Here is a 17,262-nt window from a genome sequence, read left to right as displayed (position 1 = left end):
TAAAAAAATTCACGGGTGATTTCCCGGGTTCTGATGTTCAGTATAGTGAGATTATTTTATCCTCTAGTATATGATACATCCCAGTTGCTTGTGTTCTAAAACTGAATACAGTTCCAGCTATGAGCTAAGCAGGAAAAAAAGCCGATTAAGGACTTTGCAGCGAGTACAAAGGTACATGCGTTGGACATTCGTTGGTGTAAACATTAGCTGTATATATTACCTCTGATCAGCGCTGTCTTTGCTGAAGCGTTCACTTCTCACGTTTGTGCAAGCAAGCGTAGGCTGTATGCTACATGGTAAATATGAAGAATCGTCCAATAAACTTGATATAGGCGACCTCACGCGCCTAATTTACTAGACAGATTGTCAGATTCTTGTTCTTGCTGGCCTGAAATAAGGTAGTAGCTGACTCTTCTGGACGAGCAACAAGTATACATCTAGGTTCGATGCAGTGGAAATAGCTCAGTCAAGACCAATTGCTTTTCTGAAAACAATTCTGCCCCCAACAACCGTTGAATGACATCCCCAAAGCAGGTAGTACATGAGTAGTTTTACATGGTTGTTTATAAGCTAACTTGGTGTCCACGGAAAAAAGTACATTTGGCTAGACTGCGTCCATCTTGCGAACCTCAGAGAAGCTGCCGATAATTTTTCAGCAACCTTTTAAGCAGTGCCGCGGTAATGAGCAGGCCAACTGAGGCGTACAGAAAAACTGTGCTAGCAACCGACGATATGCTGGTTAAACCGTACCAAGGGTATCGCACTTTCAGGTGAAATGCTGGTAAATTATTCGCTGCTACGCTCTCACTGACTGACCAAACGTGACTGGGGCATTCCTTTAAAAAGACATTGTTCCATCTTCACCAAATTCATAATGATTTCCCGAAAGCCTCGGACTCGGAGTGCAGTGGAGCTCAAAGTCAATAGAAAGACGTTGAACGTTCAAAGGAGGTAAGTGAGAAGAACTGCATCGATTGATAATCAAAATTATCTTTTAGTAACAAGAGCATATAATCAGGTATACACACCACTCGCTAGCAGCAGCACTACAGTACAACACCCAGGTAAACTCAGACAGGACTGGACAGCCCAGTGCTTGTTATGTAATTAAATCTTACTCAGCAGATAGAGAGCATAAAAACATTCACAACTTGATTCGGTTATCGGTTTCGCTGATTTGAGTGGTGGAGTGACTTGGTTGGTGATTGGATGATAGTGAATTTCCTTTTATTTGAGTTGAAATAAAGTCGAATCACATTTCAGATAAAATTCCCGTGAGAAGAAAAAAATTAGGAGGAAGAAGAAAGAAATCAATAGTGGCGCGAATAACTTTTTCCGGCATTCCTTTGTTATTGTTCTTGTGGATGATGATGATGTCGTTGTTGTTGTTGTTGCTGAGGAGAGAAATGCTGGTGATGCGGAATAAAACCCAGAGAACATGGGCAAAAATAAAACATCTTTTGGAGCTCAAGTTTGAGCCAATGCATTCTCTCTCACCCTCCTGATGCTGAGTGCGGTTCAAACTTCTAACACATATTCAGGATTTACGTAGGAAAATCCGGCGAACTCTGTCTGATCCAAATTCATTATATACAGTTTATCTGTTGGAGTCATTTTTGGTGCATCTTTGGTAAATTCTCTGTCAAAGTTGCTCACGTCGCGCTTGTCTTTCTGTAACAGAGAACAAACGCAAGATGTATTGGATAAAGTGGTAATAAAGTTCGATAAATAACTAGATCGACGGTTCTCACATTGATTAGTCCTCTTATTTTATATGGAAAATCAAAATAATTTGACGAGGTTCCAACGTCTTTAGGGAAACAAGTACATAAGTGCGGAAATCGGTCATTAATATTTACGCCGGATGCATGCGTCCAAATCATTTCATTGTTTAATATTTGAGTAAATTATGCTAGTGTTCTGGGCAGAATTTCCTCTCTCATGTAGCAACCCACAGAAATTGAACATTGCAAAAAATTGTGCATGAGGAGGGTGTACTTTTAGTCACAGCCATGTTAGTCCGACAACCACGGTGAAAAAAGCGTCTAGCTGTAGCACCCTTCCGTTGCCTAGCTGCCATGCCACCCGAAGGAAGCCGAGGGCTGGGGATACTGCCAAGTTGTCCAAGCTTAGACAGGGGAAGTTGAGAGGCGAAGGTCGGACCTTCCGGTCAGTAAATTCACACTCTAACCAGTTGGGCCATCTCTCCCAATTACGGTTCGTACAACGAAACCAGTCTTACGTTTTGGACAGTGTTGTTCGAAAGCCTGTACCTGTGGCGGCTTCGCTCTTCATTTAACCCGCCAGAATGATGAACCCGTTGGGCGATGACAAACATCAAAAATCATTCGGTGCCAGTGTTAATTTTTTTCGCTATGGATAGCCTCAGATGCCATTCATCCACTATATTGCTTACATGTATATATGTATGCACCTATATGATTACCCATAAAAGTACCAGCTCATCCAATCAAGAGTTATTTCCAACTCATCACATTTGCCGGTGAAACGGTGTTCTCAGCTGACAAACCGTATCCCTTACACAATTAACTTACGGTGGAGGTACGAAAGCAGTATGTTGCAAATCGAAAATCTGCTATATCCTGTGGATACACTGCATCGTTCGATTCACTGTTGTAGGACAGAACAAATGTAGCGTAAATCGTAATACTGAGTGTTTGGTGTGGCAATACATCAAAAATGCAGTCTCGCGGGACTTCAGCTATGCATACTCAACTTCTGTGTTGCTTTTTCCCGAAGACTTTTCATCGCCGTGGAGTATGTTGCTTACGCCATTGTATCCAATGAGTTAACAGCCTCAGAAATATTCAGAGTAAGATTGTGCGCAGGATCCTGCCCACCACTGAGGCTACCCTTCATACAAAAATGTGTGTGACAGCACTAAAGTTCTGAGTTTCCGTCTAACTAGGCAATGTTAACTTTGGTCACACGATCTCCTAATAATCGATCGGCGGGTCTGGATACCAGCAAGACCAGTTCAAAGTCACTGCACTAATAATCCTACTCAGTTTCATACTACTGTTTATCACTTATGTGCCCCTTTGTGACGGCCACTCTTCTTATAATGTTTATTTGTTTCTCTAAATCATTTAGGAATCACTCACTGTTGCAAATGTGTTTTCCTGTTCCATATTGTGACCAGTCGCACACCCCAAAACCCCTTCCGTAATGAACATCACATGTTCGTTTGCTTCTGCCAGTGCGCTATTGTCGAATAAAACCGTTTAAACACCCAAGCATAAACACACATGTATGAACACAAGCACGGTCTTGCCAACCAAAACCAGTAAACATTCAATCTATCGCAAGCCACTCGTCCGATTCAAAGTACCACACATCGGTTCTTCGCAAAATCATTTGACCGCTTTAGAGGCAGTGAAACGGAAGACGGTTCTACATCAAATACAGCGTAAACAACAACAAACTGCCAATTTGCAAATGGGTGCATTTCACCAACACAGGTGGTCATTGTTACCTATGGGCTCTAGACAGTGGAGATGACACGTCCGAGGTCTCTTGGAGACTCACAATCCATACTGATTCTCCCTGTTCAGGGCCAATTATGTCAACAATAGACAAAATCAGATGGGTCAGACTCGTCCAAGGTTGTAATGCTAAACTTGAGCTTTCGACCGACTGAATGACGAGTGGGCTTTCTCCGACAAACATCAAAATGAACCAAATTGATAGCAACTAAAAAGATCAAGATCTCTACTATAGTAATTATTTGAGCGATTTCGACAAGCGATGGATGTGAAGCATAGCCCTCAAAAGCCGCGCTAAACCTTGAGAAGGTTGCACTAATGTTGACTGAAACCGCTCGCCTATCAGTTGCTGTCACCCTTATATTTTAAGCGCAAAACTATTCCGGGAAACTCCTGATGATATGTTGGACAGTTGGGCGACATTTGAACCGTCCACGTACGCCTGACTCGGGAGTATGAAATGAGTATTACAGCGTTTGCCAACATACTTCGCCTTAATAATTAATGCCAAAATCTCGTTACCAGGACAAAGTTATTTTGTCTCTGCTTTACACCCAACTGGTCATTTAGAGTTTCATTTATCCGTGTGGTTTCCATTAATCCCCCTTATTTCACACAACATTCCCGCAAACATCAATTTCATTGGTGGTGATGGTATAATTAGCTTTGAACATCCAGAATCTGGACGATATATATGGAATGACGTAATGGTCTGTTTCAACTCTCAGTGAGATGGAACCAGTTTCAAGCTTCGTTTTGACAATCAGAGTATTAAAACACTCTTCTATCACACTTCTGCCCTTCTTACCGAACACGTTTCATTTTTGTAGTCAGCTGCATTCGCTTTTTGTCCAAGCTGTCAAAATCGGGAACGCGTGACGTTTTCCCCTAATTTCTCGTGTAGGAGCGAACGAGACACAGCCCCGGTCTGTAGTGAACAGTCACCGAAATCAGGGAGTAAAGTTTGCTGAACAAAACGTGACCCCCGTCCGAATTCAGATTACTGTACTGTTCACACACAAAATTATTTACACACAAATAAACCTTGCATTAAATTGTCATTGCTTTAACACCGATGGGTAAGCATCCATAATTTTGAATGGCAAAGTCTGGTTCTGGCAAAATTTGACTGCAAATACATGTCTCTCCAGATAAAATACTTCACAGCTGAACATAGATCGTCGATTTTACTTTGAGACTGACCTCTAAGAGTTATATCTGTAGCTTCTTGCTCAAAAATTCATTGCAAACTTACAATTTTCGGTTTGAACGGGGGTTGAACTTGCCGAGACGCTAATTTGTGCCAATCGATACGCCGATAAAACTGGTGTTCACGAATATCCCGATCACCATATGGTCCACAACCCAAACGTTCTTCAGGATTTCTGGTTAGTAGCTGAAGGATGGAATGTGAAATAGGTCAAATAATACTACGTCATAGAATGCGGTTGAAGTCAATCAGAATTGGAGCAGACCGAGAGGGTTTTGCCAACCAGTTTACAGCGCAATGCCGGAATATCATTTTGGGACTTTAAGAACTGCTTGACTACTGCAGTGAACTGACAAGACTGGCTCTTCACTTGCATTCCAAACAGACCATCACGGCAAAATCTCTTCGTTCATTCGGCACGTCTCACCAACCTTGCTCATACCACCTTTCTTTTTGATAGCTGAACACATCCGAATTTATCGCTAATGCGCTGCGATCAACGTAACGAATTTCCTTCTGCCATAAACGGGAATAGCCAGAAAACCATTGGCGACTGAATTACCGTGAACCAAGTGCACAGAGGACAGGAAACGGCAGACCACAGTCAGCATCCTAGAGCAAGAGGTCATCAACGTGGCACTTTTGTACTTTCTCGAACTCCTTCATGATTAGTAGGGAATGGGGAATAAAAACTAGTCAGGCACAATTACAAGCGGTTTCACGACACACAATCATTTAGAAGAAATAAATGCAGCACACACGTTGGAATCTTTGGACCCAAAGTTAACCAAATGTGTACTCGACTGGGGGGACATGGAGGAAAAAGTTTGGGCAATCCAATTCCTGCGAAGTGTTATTTGTTCATCAAATACTCCGTCGGGGCGTCATGAAACACGTGATAAACTATATGAGATGGCTGTCGATGCACTACTGATAGCCAGTCAATCAAAAGGCTGTGGGAATTCCTGGAAGGTGGAAGGTGGTGGTGCACGGATCCCTTTGGAGCGTACGTACTAATAGTAGGGCTGTTTACATCACACAAACGTACTTTCATGCTATGGTTAAACACCTTCCGGTTATTTTATCTCATCAATGTCACAAAAAGTACTCAGTAGGGAGTAAAATTTCTTGTTGCGAAATAAGAGGGTGGATGTCGCGTGTGGTCTAATTTGTTCTAAAAATCCATCACCATACAACTAAGACTAACTAGAAGTTTGATGTCATTAAAAGCTACCTATTCGTCGAAAATTGTTACTAAAAGTGAACGCAGTTTAGTTAACGCAGTTAATCGCAGAGTGAACCTTGTGTGTCAGACATGTCACAGAACTCATAAGTTTCCACTCGGTGGAAAAGCTGGGTGTAAAATTTCATCAAAACACAGTGTCTACAACAATAAATGGATTGATAACTTCTATCCTTGAAAACGCCCCCGAGTACTGAATTACGTATCTTCCCTGTGGCCTACACCTTACCAGACTACGTCTTATTTATCGGACACTTATGAGGGGATCATACAGCACATCTAGGGAGCTGACAAACTGGATAGTATAGAATCATTATTAAAAAACACCAGTAATCAATGCACTCACAGCTCGACAAATCAGACACGCTTCACGGGACAGATATTTCGGATAGAAGACGTCACGGCTTGTAATGTTTCGGAAAAGCTCCTCTTCGTCCTCTCCGTCGAACGGAGGCTGGAAGGAATAGAATATAGCCGTCACGAAACCCGTACAAAGGATTAGGCAGAAAATACATTGTACATTGACTGAAAATGAATTTGGCGTTCTTTGGTGCATTTACACAAAAACTCCGAGAATTTGTGTGCAGTTGGCAAGGCGAATGCTATCCAAAATGGTGCGGTGGTTCGTTAAATCTGACGATTTTGTCTACAGGGTAGACATCTTTGAGCGCCCCTTTATCGGAAGTGACTGAAAGTGGCTTTGATTACACTAGGCCCCTGAGCACGCAAGCGGAACATTATACCACATACGGTTGCATCAGAAAACAGGGGTGACCAGCACCCAAAAAATATGGATGGTCAGTGATGATCCAGTTCGGTACCAATTTGAAAACCACAGCTACGTAATGCATCATAGATACATCAGATCAGTAAGAGAAGTTTTCTTTGCTTTTCGGTGTAACAGCTTTAAATTAGAATTTAACCCATTCACACAACAAGCCCAAATAATTTCCTGCTAAGAAATGAAAATAAAAAGAAATGAAAGAAAAAATATGTTTAGTAACCTATCGCTCATCAACATTACTAATTAAATGAAGTTATTTGCGCGGATCCTAACCCCATATGACTGTCTTTAGTTGTGGTAGCGTAGATTACAGCATTAGGTAGAAAAGTCGGAAAGTCCATTGGAAACTCCCTCTGCATAAACACATGAGACGAGGACATTGGACCACAAATGACACCTAGACACTTCACTCGCTGCAACGTCAGGTTTGATGAAAACAGATAAGCTGCATCGAAACACGCCTGACCACGACGTCAATGTGGACGTTGTGCCCCTCGGAAGTAAAATGACGTAGAAGAGATCCAGCTAGATAGCATCGCTTTCGATTTGCCAGTGAGTTTTTTGCAAGGAACCTGTCACCAAATAGGACTACTGAGTTTGACACAAAGAAATCCACCCTCCAAGAAATGTATTGCTGTAGAAGTATCAGACCGGCAGCTGTCAAAGGCTGCCTTCTCTATGCATATAAATAGATAAATAAATAAATGAATGAATAAATAAATAATACATATCCTCAGTAATTCTCCGCCCTTAAAAAAGAAAACGATCAGTAGTCTGGTCGAGCACTTTACGCCGTTTGTAAATATACTGCAATCTACAGAGGCCAGTTGAAGTTTGCTTCATCGACAAGTTCAAGACAACTACGTTTTAGCCACTTTGTGGAACGCTCGGAACGTCAGACTCCTGCTGACACAAAGAAATCCACCCTCCAAGAAATGTATTGCTGTAGAAGTATCAGACCGGCAGCTGTCAAAGGCTGCCTTCTCTATGCATATAAATAGATAAATAAATAAATGAATGAATAAATAAATAAATACATATCTCAGTAATTCTCCGCCCTTAAAAAAGAAAACGATCAGTAGTCTGGTCGAGCACTTTACGCCGTTTGTAAATATACTGCAATCTACAGAGGCCAGTTGAAGTTTGCTTCATCGACAAGTTCAAGACAACTACGTTTTAGCCACTTTGTGGAACGCTCGGAACGTCAGACTCCTGCTCAAGCACTAAAAGTAGCATATGAGTCTGAAGAAACACACGAGAGGTCTTTCTGCTTTACACTCAAAAGTATCTTGCAAATGCACTAGAAGTTTCAAACCGATTAGAAATGGCCATAACCTTTACTCATCGACCTTGTCTGCCTACAACATATCGTATTCTTGAGCGACGATTCGCTAAAGGTGTTTCCTTTTGGTGATCGAATGGGCCAAGACGTATCACTAACCAAACGTATGAGTGACAGAAATGCTTCTGAATTTATTAGACCCCCATCTAGCATGATACCCAAGTGTTGAAAACGCCCAGAAAATTCATTCGTCTCCGCATTGCTAGGAAATCAGTTGTAGAACTCAAGACCGTGCATACGATGCGACCGTCCGACATCTATCTTGCGCCTTAAGTCTTTGCACACTCGAGCCGACAGGCGCATTGGAATTAAAGGGGCAGACTAACACTACGTACGGCAACCAACCCAAGTTGGAACAGTTTAGCGTCAGATGGATGTCTCAGTAAACCTCATCTTCGTACTATGCATTTGCAACATGATTCAGCGGCTATAACCACGGTGGTCTGAACACTAGTGCTGCAAGTCTGACTCCAAAATATTTGAAAAATTCACGCTGTTACTATCTTTGTCTAGATAGTGCACAATTGAGTAAGGGGAACGCAAAAACTGGTTCCCATAAATCTCCGATCAAGAATCATAAATCTTATTCGGGGAAGGTTTGGAAAATGTACGTCAACTTCAAATTAGGTCTGTAGACTTCAAATATCGTATCAACTAAACGGTAAAATTATTCGAGGAATGATGAATACATAGGTCGACATCATAAAGAAGAAGGCACTCACTTGTCCCGCCAACATTTCATAGAGTAGCACACCAAACGACCACCAGTCAACGGATTTGCCATATGGCTCATACTTTATTATCTGCAGAGGAAATCGGCGAATATTTTCAATACTTCAGCGTTGGAAACTTAGTTGTATACTTGTGAAGCTCTTTTAGTTGGTGGAGATAAATCAGATTTTTGTGAATATATGAACCATGAGATTTCAGTCGTGCAACCTGATCATTCATGGTGTGGAAAAGCCAGTCGCCACAAGTAGGTTCACCGTTAGGTTTATCAAAATGTGTAAACTACGGAAATGTTGTCTAGAACAGAAGACTATGAGTACAGCTCTTGATAGAGTAATTGGTTGTTGGGTGAGAGTTCCTGTTTGAGAACACAGCTACGTTGAGCCATACTGCATCCAGTTTCCGAAAAAGAGCTGAGGTCACATTCTCGAAGAATGCATTGGATGTTCAGAAACACGCAAAGTGGACATTAATAACGGGGAACGATTTGATCTGCAGTTTCTCATCCCGTTGATTAGGTATGTAACATTAAACTGGCCTCCAAGCGAATAAGCATGAGTGGCTGAATTGTGGTTATGGGTTATGTTTACCTGTGATACGCAGACACCTAGTTGAAGGCCGCGCTCATTCAAAGTTATTGGAGCCAAATTCCACAAAGCGCTCATGTGCTGCTTCAAGTATTGCTTTAGCTCATTACTTATAGTTTAACTGTGAAGAATGTTCTGTTCGACTTAAAGTTATTAAGTGTCATCAAGAGGCCAAAGTACAGACAGATGCGGACAGACGTCATGAGAGGAGTTAACTGATAGAAATTTTCCTCTGGAGCGCCCTTCAATGATGTACGTTATAACAAACAGTTCGAGTATGAATGATTAGTGACCCCAGCACACGTTCGCATGAAACCGGATATGATTCCACAAGTTCGTCTTCCAACCCGATATGGATTTGGGAGAATAGGCTCTTCGGATAAATTTTGAGAGACTTGTTACAAGTATTCACCAAACCTACAAGGGGCGTCTGCGTCGTTTACAGTAGGGGTGACGGCATGTAACTCAGGTAAATTTGGTCAGTCAACTTTCTGGTGAAGTTGATCACAATGACTGGAACGTGTAGAATGGTTGCCTTTAGAAATAGAAAGTTAAAAGGTGTCAAGTGACACGACGTAATTCTGGGGTTTGGTATTGGTCTTCCAAACGCTGGTCCAGAAATTCTTGGTTCTAATGTTGGAAGATAATTTAAGGCCCAACAGACCACTTTAGTTTGTTGCACAAACGACCTGCCGTCCCTCGATCGATTTTGCCTGTGAACAATTTTGAACAGTTGCTGGCGGGCTAACGAGCATTCTGTTAATATCATCTACTGAATACAATTAGATCCAGTTTCATCGCACTTATTTTTAACCCTTAGGTATCGATGCATGAGTCCAAAAATCCATCATTTGCATTAATGCACACTGCGATTAACAGCTGATGTTATAGTTCCTTCCTCTTGATATAAAGCTATTTATAAGTTTGATGTGAACTCTTTAACCATTAACGACTGGTCTCGCCCTTCATGTAGCGCACCAGACAGGCGTAGTCTCCAAATATCCGCCAACCTTATTATCCACTTGGAATTGATTGTACACAAGTGACGAAACACACTCCCTCATGAAATCGCTCCGTACTTTCAGGAGATTTAACCCAATCTCGACTGAATCTCTCGTTTAAGTTACTGTCCCAACCTTTATATGGAGACTTGTAGGTGCTCAGACACATAAGCTACCGAATGTTTCCAATTCAACAAGAAGAACCGAAAACATGTCTGTGTAATATAAATGTTTTTTTAGGTTTTGGGTTACGTAGACCTGTTGTACAAGCTTTCTAGCCCACGATTTCCTCAATGCTAGTGAAACCAAACCATGGGTCTGCTAAGACTGCAAGAATCACGCTACAACAAATATATATATATATATATATATATATTTGTTGTAGCGTGATTCTTGCAGTCTTAGCAGACCCATGGTTTGGTTTCACTAGCATTGAGGAAATCGTGGGCTAGAAAGCTTGTACAACAGGTCTACGTAACCCAAAACCTAAAAAAACATTTATATTACACAGACATGTTTTCGGTTCTTCTTGTTGAATTGGAAACATTCGGTAGCTTATGTGTCTGAGCACCTACAAGTCTCCATATAAAGGTTGGGACAGTAACTTAAACGAGAGATTCAGTCGAGATTGGGTTAAATCTCCTGAAAGTACGGAGCGATTTCATGAGGGAGTGTGTTTCGTCACTTGTGTACAATCAATTCCAAGTGGATAATAAGGTTGGCGGATATTTGGAGACTACGCCTGTCTGGTGCGCTACATGAAGGGCGAGACCAGTCGTTAATGGTTAAAGAGTTCACATCAAACTTATAACACATGACATGGTATGCAACAATAGCTGAGAAGCTGAAGAGATTCGATTGTGACACATCCAGATAAATTTGTTCAGTAAAACATAGATATGGAAGGCAATTAGTTTAAGTTGTGTCCAAACCAGCTGGGTCAGCTGCAGCAGAAACTGATAGACAAAGAAAGACCGACTAAAAAGCGATGGAGGCAGAATAACACAACCGACCGTTGGAAGATGATAGTTACTTAAACAAACCAAAGAACAATCGACGGGGGTCGATTGCGTTGAAAGAACTAAAGTGCAAGAGAAAGTTTGAGTGCTTGCTTGGATGAGAAAAAGCACGAACAATCGTGCCTTGGGGCACCACAAGAAGAAATGGCATCAAGCTTGAATAAACACTGGGTTGTAGAAAGGGCTACATGAAGAACGTGTGACGTGAAAATGCCATCTGCCTTGGTGACCGAAGTAGGCCGCTAAATTAACCCCCTATTAGAAAGGGAATTTGTAAACCGACCTCCTGAATGGAGTTAAAGGTGCGCTAACCTCATGCGGTTCGAAACTAAACGATTTAGACCCATTACAACAAGGATTTCTCGCCTGGTAACCCTGTTAAAGTTTGACGCAAGAGAGTAGGTAGGCTATCTTTGTAGACTGTTGTGCGTAGCTGCTGTGCTGCGGAAGCTTTCACCTCAAATATTCAATCCCTCAGTGCAGAATTCTAATGTTGAAAAATGCAGTAGAGAGTGAACAGGTCAGAAGTTCACGTCATCAGTGCCAGCTTATTTATGATTTTGTAAGCCGTACAGCTAGTGCCTTGTTATTCACAATTTAATACAGAGTTTAGCTTCCCTCTCTTTAATACCGAAATTGTTTTTCAACGTGAATAAAACGGTAATTGGGCGTTATCCGGCAGATTTCATTAACTTATATTTGAAAAATGACAAACCTCTGGTGCGATGTAATCCGGTGTTCCACAAAATGTGCGAGTTTTTCTTTCACCTTCTACACCTTCTTTACACATACCAAAATCCGCTATTTTGATGTGTCCTTCCGCATCCAACAGTATGTTATCAAGTTTCAAATCCCTGAGGAAAAAGAAAACAAATTCGTTTTAAACAGCTTGAACAAATGGAGCGAAATTGTTTCCGACGCCACCGAGTCCTCACTAACTTTTTTACGGAATATGTCTAAAAGCATATAGCTTATTCTGAGATATGATCGTGTGTGCCATAAATCATCAACGTGTAAAAGTTTATTTGGCTAGTAAAGTTGAAATTTAGTAGATTTAGCCTCACGAAATCAAAATACGTTTCACTCATAACTTGATGGTATAGTGGTTGAGAAGGTGAAAAGTAAATGGTAGCTGTGTGCTGTTGTGCATATACTGCATTTGTGAACATCTTGAACTAGACATGAATCTCATGAATCGCATTCAACGAAGTTTAAAACAAATTAAAGAATTGTTGAGGATCAAGCAAATAAGTTTATTTGGCTAGTAAAGTTGAAATTTAGTAGATTTAGCCTCACGAAATCAAAATACGTTTCACTCATAACTTGATGGTATAGTGGTTGAGAAGGTGAAAAGTAAATGGTAGCTGTGTGCTGTTGTGCATATACTGCATTTGTGAACATCTTGAACTAGACATGAATCTCATGAATCGCATTCAACGAAGTTTAAAACAAATTAAAGAATTGTTGAGGATTCAAGCAAATGTGCTAATCATCGTTCTGAATACATATACCACCTCAAAATGCTGTCGGTACTGCATTTTTCGCAAAACACTTGTGGCGCGTGGTGTTGAAAAGTTACGCCCATCGGCTAAACGCTAGTTAACGGCGAATCAGAACGCACCAACTAGACCACTATGTTCGTCATGTTCAACAATCTTAGCATTTCAAACGAAGCTTTGCTTGATTTCGTGTCCCTAATCTTGATCGGTTCAAAATCTTGCCGACTTGAATTTTTGATTCCCGCAATTTTGCCCATCTTTTCAACCTCGGAATTACGGAACACTTCATTATGTCTCTCTTCCTTGTGTACTACAAACGATATGACCAAAGTCATACATGCCACAGCTTCATCTGTTCTCCTCAGTAATTTTGAAGGGTCTTGATTGGAATTAATTTGTTTCGACTAGGGTTTGAGATACTGCTTCTTTAACGGGTGGCCTTGATGCACTGGTTTTTGTTTTTGTTTGATGCGCACAACGGAAATGTTCGCTGCCGTAAATTATGTGGGACTATCCCAGTTCTTCCAAAAATGGTTACTGAGAAACAATTGGTTAGCGAAACAAAACACGGGTTTACACTCCTAATTGCATGCATCTGTTCTGCGTTTTTCCATTCGGATGAAATTGCTCAGCGTATGAGCATCGTTTGTTTCGAAATGATAAAGGACATAAGGTCCCCTTCACATGGGCCTGAACCTACTTAAAAGTTGAAAAGCAGGCTGTCCCATGCACCAAAGTCAAACCCGGTTCCGAAAACAGGCAATAGTGGGATCGAGTTGAGGTGGTCATACAAGAGCGTTAAGATGACTGTTGGTGGAAACACCCACTATCTGACACTAGATGAATTAAACTTTGACAGATATCGAAGCCAACAACCGATGAAGACTAACGTTGTCTGTGACGTTTTACACTTTCTGTTCAGTGTAAGGTATACATATACTGATATGCGCAGCCGATTCGATATAGTGAGGTGCTGTGATCTACGTGATAACCACTGATACAACTCTACCCAACTAGGAAACTGTGTAGCTGTGATCAGACCGAGCTGACCCAATGGTGTTAAGTCAGATACGTCGTGCAACTAACAAGCTGCGAGGCCCTTTGCTGACTGCCTCAAGCGCCCCTCCCATATATTGGGCCGATGCAATTTTTTGTTGGACTAAATAACTACTCGTCCTCGGTTGCGGTCAATCGCACGAAGTAATCTTCAGTCGGAAGTAGCTTTTTTGCTCCCTTTTCTCAACTTCCGTGTTCGTAAAGAAAACAAAGCCAGAAAATTATTTAGCTAGTGTATTGAAGATTATAACTGTCAAACCAACATACATCATCTCCACCATTGCAATGAGGTTACGGAAACAAGACCGCACTTCAACACAGATGAAAACACTCAACTCATTGGGAATAACTTACCGATAAACGATGCCATGTTTATGGAGGAATTGCAGACCAATGGCAACTTCAGCGGAGTAAAACCTACAAGCCCAGTGAAAGAAAGGTGTCTAATGAACTTTTAAACTGTTTTGGTCACATAAATAAATAACAGCCACATTGAGTCAAGAGACAATTCATAATGGTATATTTTAAACCAGGATGGATGGGTAAGATGCAGGGGATCGATGAAAACAAAAGTTTAAAAATACCACTTTGGAAAACTGGATTGAAATATTTCGAAAAAAAGCAGTGCTTTGGAATGCAGTGTTATTTTCGCTGTTTTCACCAGAGGTCGAGAAACTAGCGTCTAATACCTAAGAAGCAGTAATAGGTGATTGGGGTCTTAAATTCTTAGCTAAATAAACCTTGAATACTAAAAATTCGATTAGTAAATACTCAGATTGCATAAAGTTAGTACCTAGAATGCAGTACCTAATTAAAGTATCTAGCGAAATTCTACGGAGCACCTGACAAACTTTCACTTACGTTCTTTCAAGCATTGAAATAAGAAAATAACGTCACTCATCCGCGATTTTAACCAAATAAGGCAGTCTCATTGCATGTGTATCAAATCCGAGATTAACAACCTCACTTTTGGGACGCGTATACCTCGTTTGGTTCGATTTTACTAGTGGTTTTTGCAAACTCCAAAATTATTTGCAAGCAAATTTATTTATTCTTCTTCTCAAGTTCTGTGAAATGAATATGTGAATGTTTATATAACTGTTTCACTCAGCTGGCCAAGCTTGTAAATGGTTTTTCTATCATACTCAGCTTGTTCCGTTTCCTGACCCCTCCATGAAGCCATGTATTCGGCTTTGCCGACAGACACCTTGTCATCTGAATAAACCGTCCTCAGATTTCACCTTGAATAAACCTTGTTATCTTGTGAGTGGAGGCGGTTACTATGTTGCGCAAAGGTTCGTCTTACATGAACCAAAAACTCAATGTATCATTCAGAAAGAAAACTCTTCTAAGCTTGTATTCAGTAGACAGATAGAGACTAAGCCACATTCGCAAATGGTGAGCAGAGTCAAGATTTGTTTAAATTAGGGAGGAAGGTAAACATAACACTGAAAATGAAATAGGAGTCTATACCAATAAAGGGACTATGCATTATTTTCCTGGAAATCATAAGACTTCCGTTCAGACGTGTCCGTTATCCATGGAAATCAAGCTTTTTCACACAACACAAGTAGGTTGGGTATCATCCTGAGATTACGTATCCGACTTCCGAATGCGAAGAATAATTTCTCTTCCTATTTCATCGAAGTATTTACTTGACCTAAGGACGAGGGATTGTTTGTCGAGGAAGAGTGTTTTGGCTAAGGATTATATGGTTTGTAAGGCAGAGCACACATGGTCAGATACTTGGTGTCGATATTTTCCAAAACCGGGAACTTTTCAACAAGATAAACAAGCCAGAACATGCTTGTTACAGGCTTGCATCAGCTATCACATGCGTGCACATTATGCACCAAGTTTTCACGAAGAGGCCCACCAGCACCCGTCTTTGGTGGAAAGTCCGTTAACGCAGCCGAAAGATAAAAGAAAAATTAACGGTACTTTTGAATCGCGCTGCTCTAATGCCCATCGTTGAATGCTTCTAAGACTGATACTTGTCATGATCACGACAGTTTGGCCAATAGGCCACTTTTGACCGCGGATCATTTATCCTAAACAAGTGGAATGTCTGATACTGCTAAAAACTGCCCACTACTTCTTCGCATGATTTTTCTCTTTTTATATTCAAAGAATTGCGCATGCAGCCCATAAGAATTGGTGTGAACCATGGTCCGTGTTTCATACACTTACTACGCCCAAAGAGCTCACAATTTCAAATGGATCACGCCACGTTCCGTTGAAATAAAAAGCAAAAGGACAGGGAAAATGCATTGAATTCGCGTGCTTTTGGTTTCAAAACCGGTGGGTCCAATCCAACAAACTTGATCCTTTAATGATTCCATGTACATTATTCTATACAGTGTGTTAAAAAGCGAGTGGGCTATACTAGGAGAAAAAGCGCAGAAAGGTAAAGGCTTTTAAATGAAGGAGCTAATAAGAGTTAACGTTCTGTTTTTGTCATGAAGAGATCGAGCCGAGTGATACACTCCATATGATAACGATATGATATGATACCATAACTTATTACTAACACGATCTTGGTGGTCCAACTTAAAAAAGTCAACCGCCCAACGTCAAAGTTTGCTGCTGAAGTATGGCTGAACCACGGATTAGATGGGGACCCGAGAAACCTAACATTAATGATAAAAATGACATTCCCATTCATACTATGCAATAAACATTGAATGGTATTGGTCATAGAAGCTCTTTCGTGATTTGATTTAACCTTATTTTCTCTTTTCCAATTCTAACAACTTTTCACATCTACTTTCTCCATACATGACTGATTTACCCGAAGTATTTTATCGTGCTACTCAAAAGCTTCCGGTCAGGAAACACCTTCTTGTCTAATGAAAGAGACAAGAGCTTGGTACTGTTTTTTTCGAGACAAAAACAACTACCATACCAATCGACTGTAAAATGATTTCAACTTCTTTCCATTTACAAATGCGCTTATGTTATCATACTGTATATTCCTCAGAATCCTTCTTGCAACCCTGCGGTTAATCATTCCACTGGACCACGAATCAGGAAACATTCTGGGAAATATAATGGGTATGAATGTTGTTAATTAATTTATTGGCTTTTTGTGATGCAAAGTAGAACAACGCAGTCCGTTTGGAAAATGACAGGCTCTCTGACAACGCTTTGCCAGAACAGACGACTTACACTGCCACTGGTTCTTTGAAGCGTCCCTCCTGCTGAATTCGGTACATAAGATCACCACCGTTCACATATTCCATCACGAGATATAAACGGTCCTGTGATGATGAGATAAGCGGAAGAG

At 41.0% G+C, this 17,262-nt stretch overlaps 1 protein-coding gene across 1 annotated transcript in view; it reads right to left on the bottom strand.

Moving 5' to 3' along the window:
- Window positions 1-991: 991 nt before the first annotated feature.
- T265_00253 (hypothetical protein) overlaps window positions 992-17,262 on the bottom strand; it is a gene marked incomplete at both ends in the record, with an annotated part of 112,948 nt that continues 96,677 nt past the window's right edge. The window contains 7 exons of the mRNA XM_009163961.1: window positions 992-1,671; window positions 4,762-4,902; window positions 6,306-6,413; window positions 8,808-8,888; window positions 12,137-12,275; window positions 14,331-14,393; window positions 17,145-17,236. Coding sequence (XP_009162225.1) covers window positions 1,519-1,671; window positions 4,762-4,902; window positions 6,306-6,413; window positions 8,808-8,888; window positions 12,137-12,275; window positions 14,331-14,393; window positions 17,145-17,236 — 777 coding nt within the window. The remainder of the gene's footprint in view (window positions 1,672-4,761; window positions 4,903-6,305; window positions 6,414-8,807; window positions 8,889-12,136; window positions 12,276-14,330; window positions 14,394-17,144; window positions 17,237-17,262) is intronic.

This window comes from Opisthorchis viverrini (genome assembly GCF_000715545.1).
Source record: "Opisthorchis viverrini unplaced genomic scaffold opera_v5_2, whole genome shotgun sequence".
NCBI lineage: Eukaryota > Metazoa > Platyhelminthes > Trematoda > Opisthorchiida > Opisthorchiidae > Opisthorchis > Opisthorchis viverrini.
This window is presented reverse-complemented; position numbering and strand designations above follow the sequence as displayed.